Below are 24,693 nucleotides of genomic sequence, written 5' to 3' on the forward strand. Positions count from 1 at the left end.
GATTTTCTCGGTGGTCCGCAAGAAAAAGACAGATTTTAGAGGCAGCATGGCAAAAGACACTCTCGAAGCACTTGTTGTCGCCAAGTCGAGACCCGGTGAAGCTCTGGATAGAGTTTACACCAACAAGGAGCTCAAAGACATGAAGAGTGCCTATTACAGGTCCCTTCAGGCCAGCTCCAAATGAATGCAGTGACACCACCAAACCTTGTACAAAATGTAAATATTGTAAGTTTGAATTTCATTTTTTCAGTGACATTTACAGTGACAATGTTCAAGTTTGGCAAGATGATTTGAAGGCAATGTCAGGGTAAAATGACACCAGATTGCACCAATTGTGTCCTTTTGGCCAAAAAAAATTCCGGGGGAGCATGCCCCCGGACCCCCCTAGCCGGCTCGCTTGCGCTTTGCGCAACCTCGACTGTTGCGCTTCGCTCAAAATTAACTTCTTTTAATCTTCAACAGAACTTTGTCCCTGAAGCTTCACTTGGAGGGTAGGCAGACCTATACTCAGGTCATAGGTTCGAATCCAAGTTGGGACGGACACAGGTCAACTTTCTGTGGTGACTCAGAGATGGTATCCATGTTGGATCCCCGTGTCACCGCTGTGACCTGGATCATTGTGCCAGAAGTGCAGGTAGCTGATGTCACCTAAGCATGCACACACCTGGATGGCACGATTCTTGTTGCTGATAGCTTTCCAGTGGGAGGAAGCAGCATGAATTGTGGCATGTGTGGACTGGGTGGCCTGGCTGATGTCACCTAAGCTTGCACACACCTGGATGGCACGATTCTTGTTGCTGATAGCTTTCCAGTGGGAGGAAGCAGCATGAATTGTGGCATGTGTGGACTGGGTGGCCTGGCTGATGTCACCTAAGCATGCACACACCTGGATGGCACGATTCTTGTTGCTGATAGCTTTCCAGTGGGAGGAAGCAGCATGAATTTCTCAGCAATGGGATACTAAAATATAAAGTTTATGTTACTGTAGCTTTGGCGATTGACTGAACATGTTTTCAATGACATCCTTTAAAATATTGCTCTTATCTAAATAAATACAAGGACATTTGTTGCTGCAAATCTATGGTTCAGTTCCTGTGTTCACTGATTCACTCGATGTATGTCTGCTGCATTCATTCATTTTGGTTCTGTCCTTTTCTTTGCAGTGTGGGGTGTCGTCGAGAGAACACACACAAGAACACAGGCGTTCGCAAGTACGCATTCAACCGATTCCAGATGTTGTACATTCCAAAACTCTACAGAGCCCCTGGGGGCACATACGGCAACATTATCACCTGAGTTTTTGTATGAAAGAAACCATCACCTGATGTCAGCATTGAAATTTCAAGAATCGTAATTTGAAGTTCTCACCTGAATCGCAATTTCAAGTTCCCACATGAATTGTTCATCAAATGGATTGTACCTATTGGAGGAACTTTTGGACTAATCATCTGATTGTGAAGTTCCACCTTACATCACATTCTGTTAGCTGTGTGTGTCAGATTGTTGAGTGAGGAATCACAGCCAGTTGCACACCTGCTAGTTGTATTTGTTACTAACAAAGGTTATGTGTGATGTTTTAACTAGTACACTCTCAATCAATGAATTGTAGTTCAAACTGCATACTGGAATGAAAAGACAGCAACTCCACACAAGAAAAAGACAAGGAAACCTCTAATCCTCCATGAACTAAGCCATGAAAGCAGACAGTGAAGCATAATAGTGTGAAATGCAGAAAAGTTCACCAAACGGATGGCAATTTATGTTGGGTTTAACACCCAGCCACCAATAGGAATAAAATCTCTCTGTATTCCATTCATTAGTCTTATTTGCTTTTTGGCTTCCTTTTTAAAATGGCTGCAGTTCCGGCTCATTAACTTTAATTTAATTATTTTTTAAATGATTTACTATACTGTACACGTATTTGATGGAAGTGCAGAACGTGAGATGCTGCAGTCAAGAGGACTCATTCCAGATTAGAGACTTCACATTAAGTTATGGTTTTGATGTGAGCTTTATGTGGGTTGCATTCTTAGCTTTGTGTGTGTCACATTCTTTTGTTTAAAACGGAACCTGGGTAGAGACTTCATTCTTAGCTTTGTGTGTGTCACATTCTTCTGTTTGAAACAGAACCTGGCGAGAGACTTCAACCTTATTACCATACTTAAACTCTGTGTGTCACAATCTTAAACAAACGAGGCATAACGCTGTTTAGAGATCTGATACACAAAGGGAAGTAAGCGCTCTAAATACATACGACATGTGTAAGTCATGACATGTGAGGATGAAAGTCGCTTGTTCATTTTAATGCTTGTTATTCTCTCAGGTGCCAGGAGACTGGTTCCGAATAATTCACTTACTCTATTACACATGTTGTATGCATCTAGAGCACTTACGTCCTTTGTTTATCAGATCTGTGTGTCACAATGTTGAGTGAAGAAAAGACAAGACTTGCTGACTTAGGTATCATGCGTCCACCTAACATTGTCCTCTACTTGTCTGCGTGACTTTTTGGACTAGATCTTACATTTTATTACTGGCCGGAACTTGACTCATAAAATGAATGGTGGGAATTCGTGTTCAGGAGCAAAAGAGATACTCCTGGTAGCTTGTGGATCACTGGATATTATATTATGATTTTATTCTTGTAGTCGTCTTGCAATTAACCAGGACTGAGGTGCATGAACTAAAAGTGGGTGCCACCCAAACAGGAGAGAACAAACCGCAGGGTCTGGTTCGTTGAAATCACAAGCGTCAGTTTCAACCAATCCAACACTGCGGGTGGCTCCCGTTTGGGTGGTAACTTGATCGTGCACCTCAGTTTCAACCAATCCAACACTGCGGGTGGCTCCCATTTGGCTGGTCACTTGATCGTGCACCTCAGTTTCAACCAATCCAACACTGCAGGTGGCTCACGTTTGGGTGGTCACTTGATCGTGCACCTCAGTTTCAACCAATCCAACACTGCAGGTGGCTCACGTTTGGGTGGTAACCTTGTCGTGCACCTCAGTTTCAACCAATCCAACACTGCGGGTGGCTCCCATTTGGCTGGTCACTTGATCGTGCACCTCAGTTTCAACCAATCCAACACTGCGGGTGGCTCCCGTTTGGGTGGTAACTTGATCGTGCACCTCAGTTTCAACCAATCCAACACTGCGGGTGGCTCCCATTTGGCTGGTCACTTGATCGTGCACCTCAGTTTCAACCAATCCAACACTGCGGGTGGCTCCCATTTGGGTGGTAACTTGATCGTGCACCTCAGTTTCAACCAATCCAACACTGCGGGTGGCTCCCATTTGGCTGGTCACTTGATCGTGCACCTCAGTTTCAACCAATCCAACACTGCGGGTGGCTCCCGTTTGTGTGGTCACTTGATCGTGCACCTCAGCCCCGGTACCCACTTTTGAGTGTGTGACTTTTTACAGTTCAGAGCTGTAAAGCATCCCATTTGAAGTGTACAATTGCCCATGTTTGATCTGTTTGTTGAAGCCAAGTTGTATGTTCATAATACGTGAAAGTTAATGGGGCCGGTTTTGAGATTATAGTGATATCTTATACCATCTGGTTTAGAATGATATGCTTGAACCATTTGTGTTCACAACTTGATGGTTTTTAGAGTCACAGACATGTTCAAGCGTATATGACTATCTAAGGTTTCCAGTTCTCTGCAACTTAAATGAGACTCATGCACACACAGATTACAAATGCAATATGATATCTAATCAAGAACAGTATGCATATATCATACCCAATTTTTTATGATCAAGTGTACCTCTCTCTTTTTGCAAGCTTTAAATTCAACAACACATGTTCTAGATTGATGATGTGACTCAGAAAATCCTTGCTGATTTTGTACAAATGTATGTTGTTAACAGGTGAAGGCTGTTTCACCAGATTCAAAGCATTCTTTGGTACACTTACTGCAACAGATTCTTTGTGTTGTACTTTGAATTGCTGATCCATCATAGAAGCAGCATGTGTACTGCACCCCGTGCATAATTCTAAACTGTGATGCTCTGTGCAATAGACCATTTAAACTTACAGCTCACTTACAGGTATGCATAAATTGTATTGTTTTATTGACGGCTCTAACTTGCACTCTACAGGCATGCATGTATTGTTTCCTGTTCCTTTTTTTTTTAAGGCTATTAGGTCCAGTGTTTGTTTGCTACCCTGTTTATTTAATTTCTCATTTTGAGATAATAAATTATTATTGTATGCATTGTGTATCATATAAATCATTTTGTTTTTGTTGCAGAAGATGAACAAAAGTGTTTTTTTCTCTTCATGATGTACAGAAGTAGCATTTTTTAATCCATTGTATGTTATTCTTACTTTTTAAATTTTTGAAGAGCTTGTGTAATTCTGAGCAAGAATTGCTAGTGTTCAGACATGCGTTAAAGGTCTCTTTTGCCTGTACAAAAGCTTATTTATTTATTTCGTTAGTCCCATTTTAATGTTCTCACTAATAAGCATTGCATGATTTTGTTTGTTTGTTCGTTCATGGGCTGAAACTCCCACGGCTTTTACGTGTATGACCGTTTTTACCCTGCCATTTAGGCAGCCATACGCCGCTTTCGGAGGAAGCATGCTGGGTATTTTCGTGTTTCTATAACCCACCGAACTCTGACATGGATTACAGGATCTTTTTTGTGCGCACTTGGTCTTGTGCTTGCGTGTACACACGGGGGTGTTCGGACACTGAGGAGAGTCTGCACAGAAAGTTGACTCTGAGAAATAAATCTCTCGCCGAATGTGCACGGTGGAGAACTAACGCATGTTGAGTCAGCAGGGAATGTGTTATTTTTACACCGACCCTCTCCCTTCCATTTCCCTTCCCCCCACTCTCCTTCCCCTCCTGCGTGCGTACCGCCCTAGACAGTGCCACACAGCCTACCCACAGCACAAAGACGAACGCTGTGCGAGAATAGCTCAGTATCCATGCATTCCTAGAGCTGTCTGCGATTAACCGTCCATTGGCCCACACAAACTCACTTCCTCCTAGCACACACCGGACCAGCACAACACAGAACCACACAGACACTTGTAATTGTAGTCGTTATTTCAGCACAAAACAACACTTTTCTGTGTATATTCACTTGTTGATCGCAATGTTAATATGTTTGATGGACGAAATCCGTTCAAATGAAAGAATATCGGATAGGCACTGTTCTTTGACACTGTAGTGAAAAGAGCGCATTTTCACAGACAGACAGCTTCCCAACAAAGACAAAGAGGGAAGGTTCTGGAATTTTTCTCGGCGCTGTGCAAGCCGGCGTGATCGCTGGCGCGCGCGCATGGTTAAAAATAGCTACAGCAGAGCATATTCTCAAGTTGTTGTCTCAGTGCCAAGTGAAGGGACCGTGTGTGGGGACGAACTCACGCTGACAGCGGCCAACTGGATACAAATCCAACGCGCTACCGACTGAGCTACATCCCCACCCGCATTGCATGATGAAGTTGTGACAAGCATTCTTTGTGTGTGGCACACTGAAGGCAGTATCCTATTTTAAACAATGTTATGTTTGTTTATTACTATATTGGGTGCAATAAGCATAAGGAGGAAATGTATATTTCAAACTCTTATTTCAAGCAATGAGTTTTATGCATTTCTTTGACATATAGGGTAAGCTATATAATACATGTAAATTGTATATATGCTGTCATAACATTATGAGTACTAGAGAGTATGCTGCAGTGGCAACCACCTCTCAATTAGGGCCACCTGCCCACTATGACCCCCACAAAGGAACACCAACTAGCTTTCGTTCTCTATAACTTACCTTTCCATAGTGACCACCTGTCTGTAGAAACCACATTCAGTTTGTCCTTTTGTTATAAACAGGTTTTGATTACAGTACTGGAACCCCCCTTTTAAGACCCCCCAATTTAAGACTTCCTCCTTTTTAGGACCTTGCTTTTTATAGATTTTCTGTTCATGTCTTTTTAAGACCTGATTTTCTCAGATTTTTGAACGTCTCTGAAGACGGGTTCCACTGTATATTGGAACACTTCGCTACATTTGTTGAAGTTCCTGTAAAAAGGAATAACTGTCGGATCTGGCTGCATGCTGTGCATACTGTAAAGTGCAATTGTGTCTGATTTTAGCGAGGGCTAGGTTTCCTCCAAGGAATGTTGTAATGTGAGCTTTTTGTAGTGTACTGTAATAGATCTGTCACAGTATTACTATTCCTGACACCAGCTGGTAGCGCTGGTCTGTGTGTGTGTGTTTGAAGCTTGTAATGTTAGACCTTGAACACCTGTTACATGGCAAAAATGACCCGGTTTTTAATAACTCATGTCTGGACTAGAGATTATAGCCCTGCATTGAGAGTTGAACTTGGTATTGTGGCAGATAATTAGTTATGGGTGAAATAGGTCACTTTAGAGTTTGCGTGTATGGTTCTTTCAAATAAGAACTGTAGGAATAGTACACCGACAAGGATTCAGAAGCTAGTCATTGGAACCGACTCTTTGGTTTCAGATTAGTACTGTGGAACCCCCGTTTAAGACCTCAAAATATCTGAGAAAAACATGTTTCTGTAGCGGAGGTGTTCTCTTACAGCAGTGAGATTGCGTTAGTTATATATTATAACCAGCGAAGGTCTCCTTGATTGCTAAAGTGATTGCAGTGCAAACTTTTCTCTCCAAAGTCAAACCTCATTTACTATTTTCTTCTTGCTTATCTACTGTTCTTTTTAAGCAAAACAGTGCAATCATGTGTGAACCGCCCTTGTCTTACCCTTCCTTCTAAAGGACAGGAAAGAAAAAATAAAGTGTTTCACTGTGTTTGCATTGAAATGATATATCTTAGTACTGAAGCAAGAGAGTGTGTGTGTGTGTGCATGTGTGCATGTGTGCGTGTGCATACCAGCATGGATGCCCATGTGTGCACGATATGTAAAATGCAGGTCTGCTGGGAAACCTATGCGCACTGCACACAAGCCAAAGCTAGTTTTGAGAACTCTTCCCCCCAAAAAAGATCATTATGTTTCACTGAAATACACTCTGTCTTCACCACACACAAAAATCCTGACATCACATCCCACATTCTCAGCACAGGCAACATAAACATCTTGTTTGTTGAGATTTTGTTCAACTTACACAACGGAAACACATAAATTTGACAGTGAGTGGGTCTACCAGCCACAATGTTAACAGCAATTATGCACTGCTTAATTAGTGTCACGTTACAGGTGAAGGAATGATACAATCAGGTTCATATTTACACATAATTATATATACATAATATAGCAATCTTATCTACATTTAGAAACTCGCTCCACTGTCTACATATTCCTTATTGTCACTCTCTCCATGCAGACCATTTGTCAGTTATGCAAAATGTCCCCCCCCCCCCCAAAAAAAAAAAAATTTGACTATATTCTATACAAGAAACACTTAACAAGGGTAAAACGAGAAACAGAATCCGTTAGTCGCCTCTTACGACATGCTGGGGAGCATCGGGTAAATTCTTCCCCCTAACCCGCGGGGGGTAGTTTTGCTTTCCAGTGTTAAAGTAGGCTAAAGTTAACTCATGCCCCATCCCTTCCCCAAGTGTGACATTTGACACTGCTGCAAAAGATAATCTGTCTCCTGTCACTCTACTGCACAATGCAGACTATGTCTGTGTGTGCCCCGTGTTTTTTTTAATACCTTATACCATAACCTTTCCTTGTCGGGTTTTAGCAAAAACTCATTAGTGCATGTTTGAAAATAAAAGTAATCAAGCCAAAGAATACTAAAGTTGAATAGTTCATGCCCGGATTATGCTGTAGAACACTGACAGTGACATTTTCAACCCATAACTTTTATCTACATACAACTGAAGCTGAAATGTATCATGATATTATATACATGTTATCCAAATAAAGGTCTGTACAACCAGAACTAGACAAAATGAGTTAGCTGCTTTCTTTCTTTCTTTCTTTATTTGGTGTTTAACGTCGTTTTCAACCACGAAGGTTATATCGCGACGGGGAAAGGGGGGAGATGGGATAGAGTCAATTGTCAATTGTTTCTTGTTCACAAAAGCACTAATCAAAAATTTGCTCCAGGGGCTTGCAACGTAGTACAATGTATTACCTTACAGGGAGAATGCAAGTTTCTAGTTCAAAGGACTTAACATTTCTTACATACTGCTTGACTAAATTCTATACAAAAATTGACTATATTCTATACAAGAAACACTTAACAAGGATAAAAAGAGAAACAGAATCCGTTTGTCGCCTCTTACGACATGCTGGGGAGCATCGGGTAAATTCTTCCCCCTAACCTGCGGGGGGAGTTAGCTGCTGACATAGTGAAATCTAAGTCATAACAAGAAGGGATTTGAAGAATGAACAACTATTCACAAATGACTGGAAACAACTCCAACATTACATCTGTACACACACCAAAGAAACAATCCACTATGCTGAATGATCAACACAACATTTCTTTACTGCCAACACAAAACAGATTTATGAAAACCTGAACATCAAGTCACATCAATGAGGACCTCAGAAACCAAGAGGGACAAAAGAAGCATGATATGAAAATAAATCACCTTCATACATATGGGTGAACAGTACAGCTGAAAAGCAGCTGAAGCAACAGTTATCATCAACATCAACAGCAAACGTTTGATAGGATGTGACTATGAAGGCTTTTCTCTCTAAAGACGAGATTCATATCATGCATGTAAAGGTCCGAACCTGCTATGCGATCACAAATTTTCATCAAGTGTAACATGTAAAGAAATAACAATGGAAACGGGGCCTTTGTACGGCAGAATTTTTGAACGTGACGGAAACAAAACTAACCATGTAGGAGTTTATGGAGGGTTTCGGACTCTCTTTCATCCATATATAGTTGTAGGATGCTCATTGCAAACAAGAGATGTACATGGTATGCTATCCTGTGAGTGAGATATGTCTACAAATATGCAAACGAGGACACAGTGCAATCCGCAAGACCTACAACAGTCACTCGCTGCAAAGAGTGCCGTACAGACGGGTGCAAAGGAATAGGGGAAAGACTCAATGTGTATGCAGAATAATGAGAGAATTCCTCAATGTCATATCATCTTCAGCCAAGTTCTGGCAATCACTAAGAAACCATCAGGTGTCCCCGACTCTGAGCATGCATTTGCCTGATAGAAACAGAAAACTAGCGTCTGACCAAACTTCTGAAGATAACACAGATCAGGAATTTTATTCTCAAACCCCTTTCCATACTTTTAAAATAACTTACTTTCCAACAACGCATTCTCATCCTTTGTAGTGGAAAGGGTAGCATGTAGGTGAAAGAATGGAAAAGAAAGAGATCCTAACAAAAACTGAAAAGACCCGAAGCTAGTGAAAATGTCTACCAGTCCACACAACTCACACAGCTGGTTTTGTTGTTGCAGGCCTGTAGACAGGACTCCTTTACGTACTTTCATCAGAATGATTATTTGCACTTTAAATTTCAGCAGGCATGGCACACTGCAACTGATTTCATGTAGATGATTAGATGAGAGAAAGGACAAAGAAGGGACAGAGTGTCAAGGCTTGTATATTCTGTGCAGAACCCCTGAGTTTAAAACAACTTTCTCATTCAAACACTACACACTTGATGCACCATTACAGACAAAAAATAGGTATATGATTCATGTATTATCAAATGTACATCATTACTTCCAAAATCAATCACAATATCCTCAGTAAACCCCGGAATCCTGACTTACTTTATTTATTTGGTGTTTAACGTCGTTTTCAACCACGAAGGTTATATCGCGACGGGGAAAGGGGGGAGAGGGGATAGAGCCACTTGTCAATTGTTTCTTGTTCACAAAAGCACTAATCAAAAATTTGCTCCAGGGGCTTGCAACGTAGTACAATATATTACCTTACTGGGAGAATGCAAGTTTCCAGTACAAAGGACACTTAACAAGGGTAAAAGGAGAAACAGAATCCGTTAGTCGCCTCTTACGACATGCTGGGGAGCATCGGGTAAATTCTTCCCCCTAACCCGCGGGGGGTCAGAATCCAGACGGTTTAAGAACATTTCCTTTAAAGCATGAAGACATTCCAAAGAAGCTGGCCTTATAAAGTTATATAAACTTCAGCCAATTGAATCTTCATGGCCCGACATCGAACTCCTGTCTAAGAAACAAAGAAAAGACTCTTCTCGAAGATGTTTCCACATAACATTAACAAAGGAGACAAATTTTCGGAAGTACTTTTGTTTAACTAATCTATTCACATAAAACCCAGTCTCCTAAAATATTGCTTTTCTTAGAAAGGGAGGGAAGAGAGCAATGCTCTAGATCAGTAGATGGTAACAATAAGAATCAATAGAGAGATTAAGAAGCACTACCACATTCGTTTCGTTGGCATTTTCGGTTGTAAAACGTCACACCTTTTTGAGTACACGTGACTTCCGATCTCTACGAACAGAAATTCGCTTCGCCAAGAGAAACGAAATTCGTAGAATTGGTCATTCTGACGAAAGTGACTTCGGTCGCGTTTTATATTCGAATAGTCATAAAATATGCCTACCTTGTGTAATCGATGTATGCTCTGACATCTTTAGGTGCGATTTATCATTGAAATGTTTTTAAAAATCAAGTTTAAAAAGCCGTAAAGCAGGCTTGAATTGGGTAAGTGAGTGTCTGAGCAGACGAAAGAAATTTCAAGATGGCGACCCAAACATCAGGCCGACTCAACTTTTCAGTCGGCTGGTCAAGCCGCCTAGAGGAGAAAAATGCATGAAGCAGTTAAAGTTTATGATGTGTTGAGTTGTGGCCTGAGTATCTGATGCGTTTCAGCAGAAGTGAGGCAGCTGGTATTATCTGATCGACACTTCTGAACCGGTGCGACCAGCGAAACAAAATTCTTCTGTCCTCTTAACCGCTGTACTAGCGACACATGGTGTTCCCCCGCCGAGTGTCTTTTGCAACCACGAAAATGCCAACCATATGAATGTGGTAGCCCTTCTTAAAGTCTCTATTATGTCTACAACATATGCCTGCACGCCCATATATAAGACAACAGCGAACAAGGCACAATCAACAATAAATTCATGATTGCTAACAAACAAGCCACAACAAAAAACAGGCATATGAACGCATGGCAGTGCTCATCTTCCCGACTCCAAAAGCACACCACAGTTTGTAACTCATTCACGCGCATTGAACCCTGCTGCTTGCCCCAACCATGCACCAGCAGGTGCCTGTACGCATGGATATTGCAACCTCACTAAATAACCAACAAGCCCATGGTTCAAAGACCATCACAATCCAGTCTTTCAACCAAGTCCTCAAAGTCCAAGCTCAGACGCCTGCCTATTTAGGAAGATTACAAAGTGTCAAGCCAGAACCATCCACTGGCATTTAATCTAGCAGTGGCGACCCAGGAAAGCCCTGCAGCCTTCTTGCGAGGTCGCAACCAATCCTCGGGACAGAAGCTATGATGAGCTGTTTGGCGACTCATACTTGTTGAGACGATGTTTCAGGCGAGTGTTGTCGCGACGGAGCTTCTCCATCTCTGACCTCAGAGTAGAGTTTTCGGCCTCCAGGTAGGATGCTCGCATGGCGATTTGGTTCTCCTTGATGCGTCGTGCATCCCTCGATCTCTTGGCTGCATAGTTGTTCTTCCTCCTCCTTGCCCAGTACTTGTCATCTTTCGATTCTTCGGGAACAAATATCTGCAAGCAGAAGGAACATTTAACTGAGGGTTCAGCAGAAAAAATAGTGTATTCAAAGAAACACTATCAAGTTAAGTGACCCAACTCATCAGCTTAAACTCATCACATGCAAACACAATCAAATAATGAACATTTATTTTAAAATGCATAAAATCTATCCGTTTTCACACAATTTTGTTAACACTAAAAAAGAGTCAAAATCTAGGAACACTGCCATTGTACGGCACAGCCACAAGAGAAGGCACTGGCCAATGAAGATGAAGAGTTGGTTCTTTGGGGCTCAGGACCTTAGCAACCCCGAAAGCAGTATGGTGGAAGAACCACCTTTTTAAGACCCCACCCCCCCACCCCATTTAAGACTTTCTCCCTTGTAAGATCTTGCTTTTTACATTTAGTCAAGTTTTGACTAAATGTTTTAACATAGAGGGGGAATCGAGACGAGGGTCGTGGTGTATGTGTGTCTGTCTGTGTGTGTGTGTCTGTCTGTGCGTGTGTGTGTGTAGAGCGATTCAGAGTAAACTACTGGACCGATCTTTATGAAATTTTACATGAGTTCCTGGGTATGATATCCCCAGACGTTTTTTTCATTTTTTTGATAAATGTCTTTGATGACGTCATATCCGGCTTTTTGTAAAAGTTGAGGCGGCACTGTCACACCCTCATTTTTCAATCAAATTGATTGAAATTTTGGCAAAGCAATCTTCGACGAAGGCCAGACTTTGGTATTGCATTTCAGCTTGGAGGCTTAAAAATTAATGAATGACTTTGGTCATTAAAATTCTGAAACTTGTAATTAAAATTATTTTTTTATAAAACGATCCAAAATTACGTTCATCTTATTCTTCATCATTTTTTTTATTCCAAAAAAATAAATATGTTATATTCGGATTAAAAACAAGCTCTGAAAATTTAAAATATTAATGAAAATAAAATGTCCGAAATCGATTTAAAAACAATTTTATCTTATTCCTTGTCGGTTCCTGATTCCAAAACCATATAGATATATGTTTGGATTAAAAACACGCTCAGAAAGTTAAAACGGAGAGAGGTACAGAAAAGCGTGCTATGCAGCACAGCGTACCTACTACCCCGCTCTTCTTGTCAATTTCACTGCCTTTGCCACGAGCGGTGGACTGACGATGCTACGAGTATACGGTCTTGCAGTGCGTTCAGTTTCATTCTGTGAGTTCGACAGCTTGACTAAATGTTGTAATTTCGCCTTACGCGACTTGTTCAGATTTCTGTTGACAGCGTCTGTAAATTAACCTCAATTTTAAGACTCCCTCCTGTCTCAGACCTGATTTTCCTCAGATTTTTGAAGGTCTTAAAACTGTATAACTACAAGTACAAGGGAATGGCCAACTGACCTTCTTGGACTTCTTTATCATGGGTTGAGGTTTCAGCTCGTCGTCATTGAATGTGTGCTGTGTGGGGTCAAACATGTCCTGACCTGAAAGAACAGAAGCAAAAATCCATAAAATGACTTTTCAAGCATGTAATGGGGAAATTCGTCAATCATTCACCGATTAGTTCAGCACTTGAAGTTTAAGTTTTATTGAATGAATCAAAAGGAAAAAAAAAGAAAAAAACAAATAAATCCAAAATAGTTAAGTTCAACGTATAGCTGAGTACACATTCAATAGCTGCTATAAAAAATAAGCCAAACAAATAGATATGAAATATATATTATATATATGTATGAACATTCATGTTCATTTGATTTGCCATTCATATACTACAGTGGTTACACATTGCTTCAAACACGAAACAACGATCATTAGATGGGTAGTAAATAAAAGCAATGAAGTATTTAGGTGCGTAATGGGTCCATCTGAACGACCACTTCTGTCTCGCCTCACTGACCGATGGCACCGACGATGAACATGCCCACGCTTTGAGGCAGATCTCTCAAGCCCACCCTAGGTAACGCAGATTTATGGCAGGACTTGTTGCTAGCCTATTGTGCAAGTAGGCTATTTCCGCAAACAAATGTTCACAGTGCATAGGTTGACACATTGGTACTTATCTTGATGCGCATTTTCACTCGCTGAAAGAAATTCTTACTGGTCATGTCATATCTTTTAGGAAACAGAACCCTGACACCCACTTAAACACAATTTCCCTATCATTTTATTGCCTACAATTGTTTTCATCACTATATGTATTACACTGTGACCCAGATCCAATTTGATTGTTTCATCGCTATGATTATTTCCCTTTATTCATTTACGATTGTAGCCTCCCTACTTTCCCTCTTCTTTTGACGGTATGTGACATATGTGGTTTTCCTTTCTGTTCTAGCACCTGTCTTCTTGTTTCTTCTTTGTTGTGTGTGTGTGTTTTTTAATAATAATAAATATATACACACCTGAAGAAGACCGAAAGGTTGAAACAGTTGAGAAATCATTGTATCATTACTTTTCATCTTCATAAATACGTGAGTACAGAACACTTTATTTGTTGGTCTTTTTATTTCTCATCTCATGCACAGTCACCATTGTTCGTTAGCTACAAACACAGCTCAAGACATTGGAACAACCACCAAAAAATACAAAAAGACTACGCATCAAATAAATCTCAACGACGGCTGCAGCCCTATGTTCCCCCGAGAATCCAGAGGCGTAATGTCGACAAGACTAAGCACAATAAACAAAAATCTGACCACTAAACCAGCAAAGTAAAGAAAGTAAAACACAAACTTTCTTTTCTTTATTTGGTGTTTAACGTCGTTTTCAACCGTTCAAGGTTAAATCGCGACGGGGAAAGGGGGGAGGGGGGAGGGGGGGGGGGAGAGAGATGGGATAGAGCCACTTGTTAATTGTTTCTTGTTCACAAAAGCACTAATCAAAAAATTGCTCCAGGGGCTTGCAACGTAGTACAATATATGACCTTACTGGGAGAATGCAAGTTTCCAGTACATAGGACTTAACATTTCTTACATACTGCTTGACTAAAATCTTTACAAACATTGACTATATTCTATACAAGAAACACTTAACAAGGGTAAAAGGAGAAACAGAATCCGTTAGTCGCCTCTTACTGGGGAGCATCGGGTAAATTCTTCCCCCTAACCCGCGGGGGGTAAAACACACACAGGTACCTGGGATAGAGGAAAGGGCAATGTCTTGCTCCGTCAGCTTGAATTCCACCTGAACTGGGAGGGGGCTGACAGGAGGGGTGGACCCTGTAGATACAGCGCTTGGTGATGTCGCACGGCTATCAGCTGAAAAAAACATAATTTTTACTCATAATCATATTCTGTCGAAATCCCAAAACAAGAAAGGTAAGTTGTTGATACATTTGCTATTGACAAAACAATATATGTTACATTCACAGATATTTCGACCCAGCGGTCTTTTAACTGAACAGACAAACAAATATTATTTATTAATTAAACAGAAAAAGACTTAGCTCGCAAAAAGTGCAGCCGCTTGGGGAGAAGACACAAGCCAGGCAATCTTAAAATCAAACTTAAAAGACCGCTGAGTAAAAATATCTGTGAAGGTAAAGTATTGTTTGTCAATAACAAACGTTCCAACAACTTACCTTTCTTGTTTTTTTTAATTCTGAATAGAACGTTGGCAGTCTTTGTTTTTGGAATTTTTCATAATATATATTCTATCAGTTCAACTGCTTGCAAACTGTATGTGATAACATGAAGACAAATAGAAACTAGAGTAGAAGCTTACACACAAAAACAATCACAATGATGTTCAAATTTGACATGAACCTGGTAGAAATGGACTGGTCAGTTACTGGAGACAGCCTACATCAGTCTCAACTAAATGTAGCATGTAAATTGTAATGCATACACACCACATTTTATTACTATACATCTCCCTATTCATCTTCAACAATGATTAAATTAGTCACTCCTTCTCTTCTTGTCGATCACTCGTCACTCCTTCTGGAAACTTGCACTCCTCTAGATAGCTACTACAGTTGAATAAACCACAACTAGCTGAATAAAAAAGGAGATGCCAATTTTCACACAGCTAATCCTCACCACCAAAAACACACATACATTCAACTCAGTGCACACAAACAAACACATATAGAACACATCAAAACAACCCAAAACACACACACATTCAATGCACACACAAACACACACACACTCACAGAACACAACAAAACTACCACAACCTAAAGAAACCAACACACTTCATCCATACCTAGTTTCTGCACAACCTCCTCTGCCTTCTCCACTTTGGGCTTGACCAGAAACTGATTGTGACTGGAGACGGTGATGGGGGGTACGGCCATCATGTGGGCGATAGGGGGAGAAAGGGGCATGCGCGGGCTGTGTGGCGTAGTGACACGCGGACTAGAGCTTCGCTCACAGACCGGAGAATGTTGAGGGGAGGGTCTGTTGCTGCTGACCAGCTCATCCAGACCGGGAGTTTCCACCACAGGGATGCCGTTCTCAGACAGAAACTCGTCCAGGTCCATGTACTCAAGGTTGAAGTCGGATCCATCGTAGGTTTTGTCCCAAAGCTGCGGCCCCAGAAAAGCGGAGGTAAAGTCGATATCCCCTGACCCACCGACTGCCTTCTTTCCCTTGGAGCTTGGTGCTGCAGGTAGGAAAAGACATTACAATTTAAATCAAACCTAGTTAAACAAGCAAAAGTATAAACACAATTACAGATTACATTTCTCTCTTTCCCCTTTCCATTGCAGTTTTCACATCAAGGTAACTTAATTTCTGTCTAGGCAAGAGTAGGTTAAATAGAGGTGGGTTGTTATCATATCACCAAATGAGCAAATCAGAATCGCTTTCCATTTTTCTTTTTCCTGCAAAAAGTTGCAAGAGGGGTGGGGCTGACAAAGGATCGACTGTCATCAAAAGTTCTCTTCAAAAATAATATTAATTACTACTAGAATAACGATGACAAAGAAGCATCTCAGAGTCGGAGGACACTATAGCTTTCTTTACTTTCTTTATTTGGTGTTTAACGTCACCACTTACTATAGCTAATTACTCATTAAATTAGTATAAATTAGAAGCAACCCAAAACATTATACATCTCTTCTTTTACATTTACAGGACAAGCATATGGCCAACAGACTAATATTAAATGCCCAGGGGTTCCCTTCAACTTCAACATGTATAACTATTAACTAAAAGCTCAATAGTGTTGGCGAGATATGAGTGATGTCTTTGTTGCAGAAATAATATTAATAATGAATACAATTTTAAGATGCAGCTAAATAAAGAAAAAAAAACCATGTTCCAAACTAAAAATCCGGCCCCATCAAAAAGGCTAGTTGTCAGTTGAACTTAAACAGTTAGGCTATGTTATGACACAAAAATGTACTTAGCCAAGGTTACAGTTCACAGGGTCACTGGGTGGTGGGTAGTCAAGCCGCTGTGTTGTCTAACGCAGAAGCAGATACGACTCATTACTACATTAGGAGACGGACAGACCGCACATGAGTGTAAGTTTTAACTCGCATTAATATATGTCGAAGCCGCTGCTCTGACCACTGGCCAGTACTTGTTGACGTCAGTATGGCCCAGTTCACGCGCACTGATCAAATGACCTTGGTGTAAAAATAGCAGTCACGTTGCAGCAAGCGAGACTTGTATGTTTCCCCTATTCAAGCAGTGTCTACCAGTACCACTCCCGTTTGTATAACCCCTTCCAAAATGGTCAGTCAGACGCTCAAAATTGCCGACATGTAGACTCCAAATATACCTAGGTACATGAAAAGCTTTGATCTTCGCTCTGTTTCTGAATAAATAGACAAGTGAGGCCAACCTCGAAACGATGTTTCTACCATAAACTGCTGAGGCGAGAGAGTAGGGGACTGACAAGGCAAGACAAAAACCTCTCTAAATCAAAAATCAGGACAAACACACTAACCTCCACTCAAAACAGCGGGTGCATGTTGAAGATCTGGATTCTCAAGAAGCGCCTTGAGAGTCATTCCGCCGAAGTTAGTGCTGTTTAAAGCCATGATTCTCTCCGGTTGTTCTTTCGCTTCTATCAGGTCGACGACTGATACGTCTTCTTGCTGGCCTATAAAACAACCAATCAAAAACACGCTTTAGTCATGTGGTATGCCATGTGACTTACGGTTCAGGATACGGGCCTGTTTTCTATGGTTGTCACAAAATGGCAATATTTAAAAAAAATGAGGCCGTTTACAATGATGGCCTTATTTTCACCAAATAAGGCTGCATTTCTGAACAAAGGCCGGAGGAACAATTCGGTTTAAAATATAAGGCTTTATTTTCTCAGGTTAAAAGGCCATGATCAAATCGTTAAAAAAAAGTCTTACTTAATTCATGGAACAATCATAAATCTGATGAAGACAAGTGATGTGCACCATGCATGAATCAGAATGATTCAATTATTATTCTATTGCTTGGAAATTTTGGCTGATTTCTCCCAGTTGAAACGGCTTGCAGTCGAAGTCAAAGTGGTGCTAACCAAGAGTCATACAGGTCAGTGCAACAGATTAGCCCGACCAAAGTCTTTCGCGTTCCATTGCGGTGACACTGAAAGAGATGGGACATACATAGCATGACTGAGACCATCTCTGAGTCTCCATACTAAGTTGACCCGTGCCCGTCCCGGCCTGGATTCGAACACATGAACCAAAGATCACAAGCCAAGCCACAGCTCTTGTAACTGAGCTACCTGCTTAGGCCCCCCAAACTCAGAGTTCTGATATCACACATGGCGGGACTTGCCCGGGCAGTGATCATGGAGTTCTTGAGGATTGTAAAGCCACAGATGAATACATGAACACATGATCGAGCTTAGTCGGTTTTGTTTGTATGACTGAATTTGAATTGACTGTTTGAATCTCACGTCTGACGAGTGCTTGCTTGTAACAATTTTCGGCTGCAAAGTAGGGATTCACCGAAAAATACCACCTACACAAAAATAGGCTTTTTTTTTTAAACAACTTTATTTCTTTTATGGACATACTCAAATGATGGACTGAGGTTCTCTGAAGAGCAGCCAGGATGTTCTCTTGTGGTAAGTGTTCAAACCGGCGAAACAATGTTTTTACTGCATCATCCTAGCAGTGCCTGTGATTAGAAACTGGTGGTTTACAGGAGGCGCTAGGAGGATGAAACTGATTCACCCAGACAAATCTCAACTCTGCATAGAAAGCCGCATCCAGACTGTTGATTTTTGTGTGGATCTACTTGCAGTGATGGTCTTATCACACATAACATCTTGGAATTTTAGTAGCCTACACAAGAAGGACTGTGCCTATGTACAAATAAAATATAAAAATATTTTTAAACAAAAGTGGTTTTATTTTTTTTTATGCCCTTAATTTTTGTTACTGCCCTAATGATTTACCACATTATTTTTAGAACGTTTTATCTGGAAACAACCTTTCATACTTATATCACGAAAGAGTTTTAGCAAATTTGTGTTCTTTTGAGGTTTTGACACTTTACGTTCACCATAGTTTTCACGCGGCAATGTTGTGAAGTATAGTACAAGGGTTCGTGGTGACCTTGGTCAAATTTGTCCAACCCTTTATTTTTTAATTTAAACTTAGAAATTTGATTCATCCTAAAATGTTTCCCTTCTCATTCAAGGGACGTAACCACTCGGTACACGTTTTCGAAGAAATCGAATTTTGGGGTGAAATCTATCACACCGATGATATCCGAGTTAGCTTATTACCAATATACCTGGCCAATTGTTCTGAGAGGTCGATCTGTATTTAAACGTCAATAGTCAGTAAATCCTACTCGGGTAGCTCAGGTGGTAGAGCACTGGACTTGTGATCGAGAGGTCGCTGGTTCGAATCCGGGCCGGGACGGACACGGGTCAACTTTATGTGCAGACCCAGAGACGGTATCCATCTCCCACCCCCGTGTCACCACAATGGCACGTTAAAGATCTTGGTCATTCTACCATAAGTGCAGATGGCTGATACCACCTAAACACGCAAACATCAAAAGCCGTGAGGGCGTAAAAACTCGAATCGTATAAACCAATTCATGTCCAATATAGGCAATTAAGACCTGACGGACAATAAGCCCTTAAACTTTACTTTAAATCCTACTGAGCTGGAACGCGTGTTTTTACTGAACTGGAACATCGTCACAGTCTCCAGCGACTGATTAATCAAATAAGCCGATTATATCTTTTTGTGTCCATACATTTAGTATTATAATTGGGTGAAAATTTCAAGGGAATCAATACATATGGCCACTAGTTCCCAATTCCAGTGGGGGAGCTTGTTTATTTTATCTTGTCAGCGAGCCGCGCGGTGATAAATCCCAGCCGCGTAAACATTGCAGCCAAGGCAAGAAGAAGGGGGAAACTCGGGGACTTTTTCTACATTTATGAAGGGTAGGGGGAAGCAGACGACAAAATGTACGCCATCTTGTTATTCAGTTGCCAGGTTGGAAACCTAAAAGTTTGGACTCGATTTGCTTGTTTTTTCATTATATTGATATGTACAATTATTCATATTGCAAAATATAACATACTACAATCCCTTCAAGCTAAAAATGTAGTGTAAAACTGAAGGAACTTGTACTACAGCACTACAAACACAAATTCAGTATAGTTAGAGAGTATTTTACCTGCGTTTGGATTATGATGTTGTTGTTGCAACATTTAAAGCGTGTTCGATGTTTCTGACGGAATCATAAGCGTTTGAAAACAAAAAAGCCTCGGTTTACCAAACCTTTGAGAAAAATGGCTTAGAAAACGAGGATAGTGTATTTTTTGCAAATTTACTGAGACTATTTCTTTACGACAACGACCGGTATCGGACATTCGCTTTGAGGCAAACAAATTCACTCGTTGCCGCCAACTTCATTCAGACAGTGAAACCTGCGAAGATCACAAAGCAGTCTAAATTGCAGACCAACGTGATGCGTACAATGATTAGCAAACTGTTGCTCTTTGAGGTTAAAATTAATTTCTGGAAACAACCAACCCAGTAACCCTTTTGCGTTTTGTAGGAATATTGTAGTTACAGGATTATGGAGATGTGTTTTAAAGAGGGTCTCATCGCAGGTTTCACAGTGACTTTGATCGGTATCTGATTCTGAGCTGCATGGCTTTCCACCCTCCTCAGCCAAGCTAGTGTGCATAGGCACACGCAACACACACTACTTCGTAACACACTTCGCGGCTGTATAAAAGTGCATATATTTGCCTGGAGATAATGAATTACCAAACATCACAAAAAACAAGTTTAGAAACGCTGCTAGCATGAGCAGGTTCTAGAGGGTTAAGTTCTAAGTTCTGCAGTAGTAAGTCGCCAAACAAAGAGTTTTAAGCTGGGGGGGGGGGGGGGGGGTGTTACACTGGTACGAAACCTGTGAGTGTATGAGTAAAGACGAGCGCACAGACAACATAATATTAATGAATTCGATTTTATTTCAATTAAAAAAAGTCTTAAGATCAGGGGCCTGTTAGATTTTAACCCATCTTGTTTCTGCCAAGGCCTAGTGTAACAGACACAGCGCGCCGACGGTCCGGTCGGTGGGGGGTGGGGGCTTGCCGCTATCGGGTTGTCCAAGACGCATGCCGCGAAAAGATTCCAGGCCCCGATAAGAGTAACAGACCACTTTGTTTATAATAGTGAATTTGGCTCCTCAAGAAGAAGTTATCGCCATATGGATAACTATAGAAGGTGGAACACAAAAACTTTACTCAAAAATATTAAATTTTTACTTTAATAATTTTAACACTATACCAAGAAGACATAAGCGAAAGCTGATTATTGTATTGTAATAAGTGATGATTCATACCTCTTGCATCCAAATATTAAGAGCATAAGTGTTTTAGTTTTACCGCCCTGTAGATCTGTGGTGGGAAACGTGACACGGGACAAGTACAGCTGTACTTTTACGGTACATTGGTTGCAAGCGTCTGTCGTTCCGCATAGCCTCACATGTACTTTGCCTGTACTTTCACCCTAAAGGTACGGGTGGCCGAGCTTTTCGTTACACTTACTCAGGTCTCACTGACACACATCTATGCTCGGGCTGACAGAGGGTTGTGACCAATGATCGAAAGCAATATTCTAGGGCTCGGTACGCGCCTGTTGTAGGCTACTGAATACGCTACATTGAGTATTAATGGGTTACTAGCTTTAGGAATTATTTTGCATGAAAAAAATAGATGTACTTTTTTTTTCTGTTGGTGAGAACAATGAGTGAGTGAGATACTGTTTCAGTTCTAATGGAACTGAAAACACGGCTTAGAGAATGGGAGAAACACACACATACACACACACACACACACACACACACACACATACTCTCTCTCTCTATATATATATATATAAAGATCCAAATCGTGCTTTGTGTTTGATTCTGTTGTAATGCTTTAGCCGCAAATTTACCAAGCTGAAAGACTGAAAAGGGGGGGTCGGGATGGGGGAGAAACTGAGACTGACTGAACGAGAGTGAGAGAGGAGGGGGGAGAGAGATAGAGAGATCGAGACGGAGGCAGGGAGAGACAATGGCTCTAGACAGAGAGAGTCATGCCGAGAGTGAAGAGAGACAGACAGACTGAGAGAGAGAGATGGTGACAGTTATGGTTTTTTTCTTATAACCTTTTCTTTAATCTAATACAACATTCTAATAGATAATAGAGAGAGACTGAGAGAGAGAGAGAGAGAGAGAGAGAGAGTATGTGTGTGTGTGTGTGTGTGTGTGTGTGTGTGTGTGTGTTTCTCTGTGTCTGTGTCTGTGTAAGACAGAGACAGAAAGAGAGAGATTGAAAGAGAGGGAGGGGCCGGGGAGGCCAGACAGACATGCCGATGGACAGACAGTCGGCAGAGAGAGAGAGAGAGAGAGAGAGAGAGAGAGAGAGAGAGAGAGAGAGAGAGAGAGAGAGAGAGAGAGAGAGAGTCTGGAGTCTGTCTGGAGTCTGGATGGTTTATTGATTAGGCCTTGGGCCCATTTCAATTCGGGGTGTACACAGTTTCAAAATTACATGCTTCATGAATAATAATCATAATAATATTAATCATAATAATAATCATCATCATCATAATGACAGTCGACATGACGACAGTGAAAACAGGCATTTACAACAGCAAAACGTTTGAAAATGGACAGTAATGCATCAACACAAAGTCCAGTCTCTATCACACTTCACTCATGTCTCTCTGTCATCCTTCCATCCATCCATCCATCCATCCATCCAACCATCCATCCATCCATCCATCCATCTCATGTCCTTCTGTCATCCATCCATCTAATCATCCGTCTGTCTGTCCAACTATTCATCCGTCATCCATCTATTCATCCCTCCATCCATCCATCCATCCAGAGAGAGAGAGAGAGAGACGGAGAGAGAGAGAGAGACGGAGAGAGAGAGAGAGAGACGGAGAGAGAGAAAGAGAGAGAGAGACGGAGAGAGAGAGAGAGAGAGACGGAGAGAGAGAGACGGAGAGAGAGAGACGGAGAGAGAGAGAGAGACAGAGACAGAGAGATAGACAGATAGACAGAGAGACGGAGAGACAGAGAGACGGAGAGGGAGATAGAGAGAGACGGAGAGAGAGAGAGAGAGAGACGGAGAGAGAGAGACGGAGAGAGAGAGACGGAGAGAGAGAGACGGAGAGAGAGATGACGGAGAGAGAGACGGCGGAGAGAGAGAGAGAGACGGAGAGAGAGAGACGGAGAGAGAGAGAGAGAGAGAGAGAGAGAGACGGAGAGAGAGAGAGAGAGTCAGAGAGAGAGAGAGACAGACAGACAGACAGACAGGCAGACAGAGAGAGTATAAGCGTACAATATATAGAGTAAAGGTGTGCTCTAGCGCCAGTCGCTGTTCAAATTACACGGCTGAAAATATACACAGTCGACCCCCCCCCCCCCCCCTTTTTGCTTAATTGTTTGGATTTTTGTGTTTTTAACCGCTGTACATTTACCTCCAGTTTAAGACTCCCTTCTCACCTTGACCTGATTATTTCAGACTTTTGGAGGTCTTAGAATGTAGGGTTCCACTGTATCAGCCATACATATTAACAGCTAGGTGAACTTACACATTTTAACACCTCATGTCGTGGGGACATTAACCGTTACATTTTGGCAAGTGCAATACAGTCGGCTTAGCCTGTTGCTTCACACGTGAGCCCTTGTCGCTCGCGCTTTAGTTCAACAGACCGTGACCGAGAGAACCGATATGCCGCACAGCCTAGTAGCCTACTTTCAACGACGGCAGTTAATAGAGGTGTACATTTGTAAGACATTAAATGATTAATGGTTGCCGTTTGAGTTGTAGTCTATGAGTGAAAGGAATGTAAAAAACAAGTCGCGTAAGGCGAAATTACTACATTTAGTCAAGCTGTTGAACTCACAGAATGAAACTGAACGCACTGCATTTTTTCACAATGACCGTAGTCCGCCGCAAGTGCAAAAGGCAGTGAAAGTGACGAGCCTGTTTAGCGCGGTAGCTGTTGCGCTGCGCTGCATAGCACGCTTTACTGTACCTCTCTTCGTTTAACTTTCTGAGCGTGTTTTTAATCAACTTTCACGAAAAGCCGGATATGACGTCATCAAAGACATTTATCAAAAAATGAAAAAAACGTATGGGGATTTCATACCCAGGAACGCTCATGTCAAATTTCACAAAGATCGGTCCAGTAGTTTAGTCTGAATCGCTCTACACACACACACACACACACGCATGCACGCACGCACACACACGCACATACACCACGACCCTCGTCTCGATTCCCCCCTCTACGTTAAAACATTTAGTCAAAACTTGACTAAATGTAAAAAAGATAGCCCGGAAGTGTGTCCCGCAAAACGTGGTTCTCGTAGCAGACGAATGTTCTGCATGTCCCCAGTTTCTTTGAACGTCGTGTGACTCGCAGCCGTTTGTTACGTTTTAGATTCAGAGGTACACAATAACGTGCTTTTGCAGATACAGTGAGTCGCATTGAAATAACAAACTAACTACTAAATTGTCAAAAAAAGGAAAGTGGATCACACGAGTTCACGATGGCTCAGGGGTTAGATAAACAACGAAAACATGTGTGTGGTTTACGCGAGCTAAATAGCCATTCAAACGA

At 41.5% G+C, this 24,693-nt stretch overlaps 2 protein-coding genes across 5 annotated transcripts in view; one reads left to right on the forward strand and one right to left on the reverse strand.

The window, feature by feature from the left end:
- The window catches only part of LOC138969141 (inositol polyphosphate-4-phosphatase type I A-like), a 54,220-nt gene extending 51,253 nt beyond the window's left edge, over positions 1-2,967 (forward strand). For all 4 annotated transcript variants that reach the window (XM_070341861.1, XM_070341858.1, XM_070341862.1 and 1 more), the window contains one exon: positions 1,164-2,967. In XM_070341861.1, the coding sequence (XP_070197962.1) occupies positions 1,164-1,296 (133 nt within the window). In that variant the 3' untranslated portion in view covers positions 1,297-2,967. The remainder of the gene's footprint in view (positions 1-1,163) is intronic.
- Positions 2,968-7,073: 4,106 nt separating this feature from the next.
- LOC138969142 (thyrotroph embryonic factor-like) lies at positions 7,074-17,690 on the reverse strand. The gene is made up of 5 exons (XM_070341863.1): positions 17,535-17,690; positions 15,843-16,241; positions 14,768-14,890; positions 13,035-13,117; positions 7,074-11,667 (listed from the first exon to the last, which is right to left on the reverse strand). The coding sequence occupies exons 1-5, from the start codon at positions 17,626-17,628 to the stop codon at positions 11,428-11,430; spliced, it is 939 nt and encodes a 312-aa protein (XP_070197964.1). The 5' UTR covers positions 17,629-17,690; the 3' UTR covers positions 7,074-11,427.
- Between the last annotated feature and the right edge of the window lie 7,003 nt (positions 17,691-24,693).

The sequence above is a fragment of the Littorina saxatilis genome, linkage group LG6, assembly GCF_037325665.1.
Source record: "Littorina saxatilis isolate snail1 linkage group LG6, US_GU_Lsax_2.0, whole genome shotgun sequence".
NCBI classification, from domain to species: Eukaryota; Metazoa; Mollusca; class Gastropoda; order Littorinimorpha; family Littorinidae; genus Littorina; species Littorina saxatilis.

Coding starts and splice junctions, on each gene's coding strand:
- LOC138969142 (XM_070341863.1), bottom strand. CDS start 17,628: ATGGCTTTAAACAGCACTAACTTCGGCGGAATGACTCTCAAGGCGCTT. Junction 14,891..15,842: donor GGAGGTTGTGCAGAAACTAG/GTATGGATGAAG, acceptor TGTTTTTTTCAG/CTGATAGCCGTGCGACATCA. Junction 11,668..13,034: donor TGATAAAGAAGTCCAAGAAG/GTCAGTTGGCCA, acceptor TTCTGCTTGCAG/ATATTTGTTCCCGAAGAATC.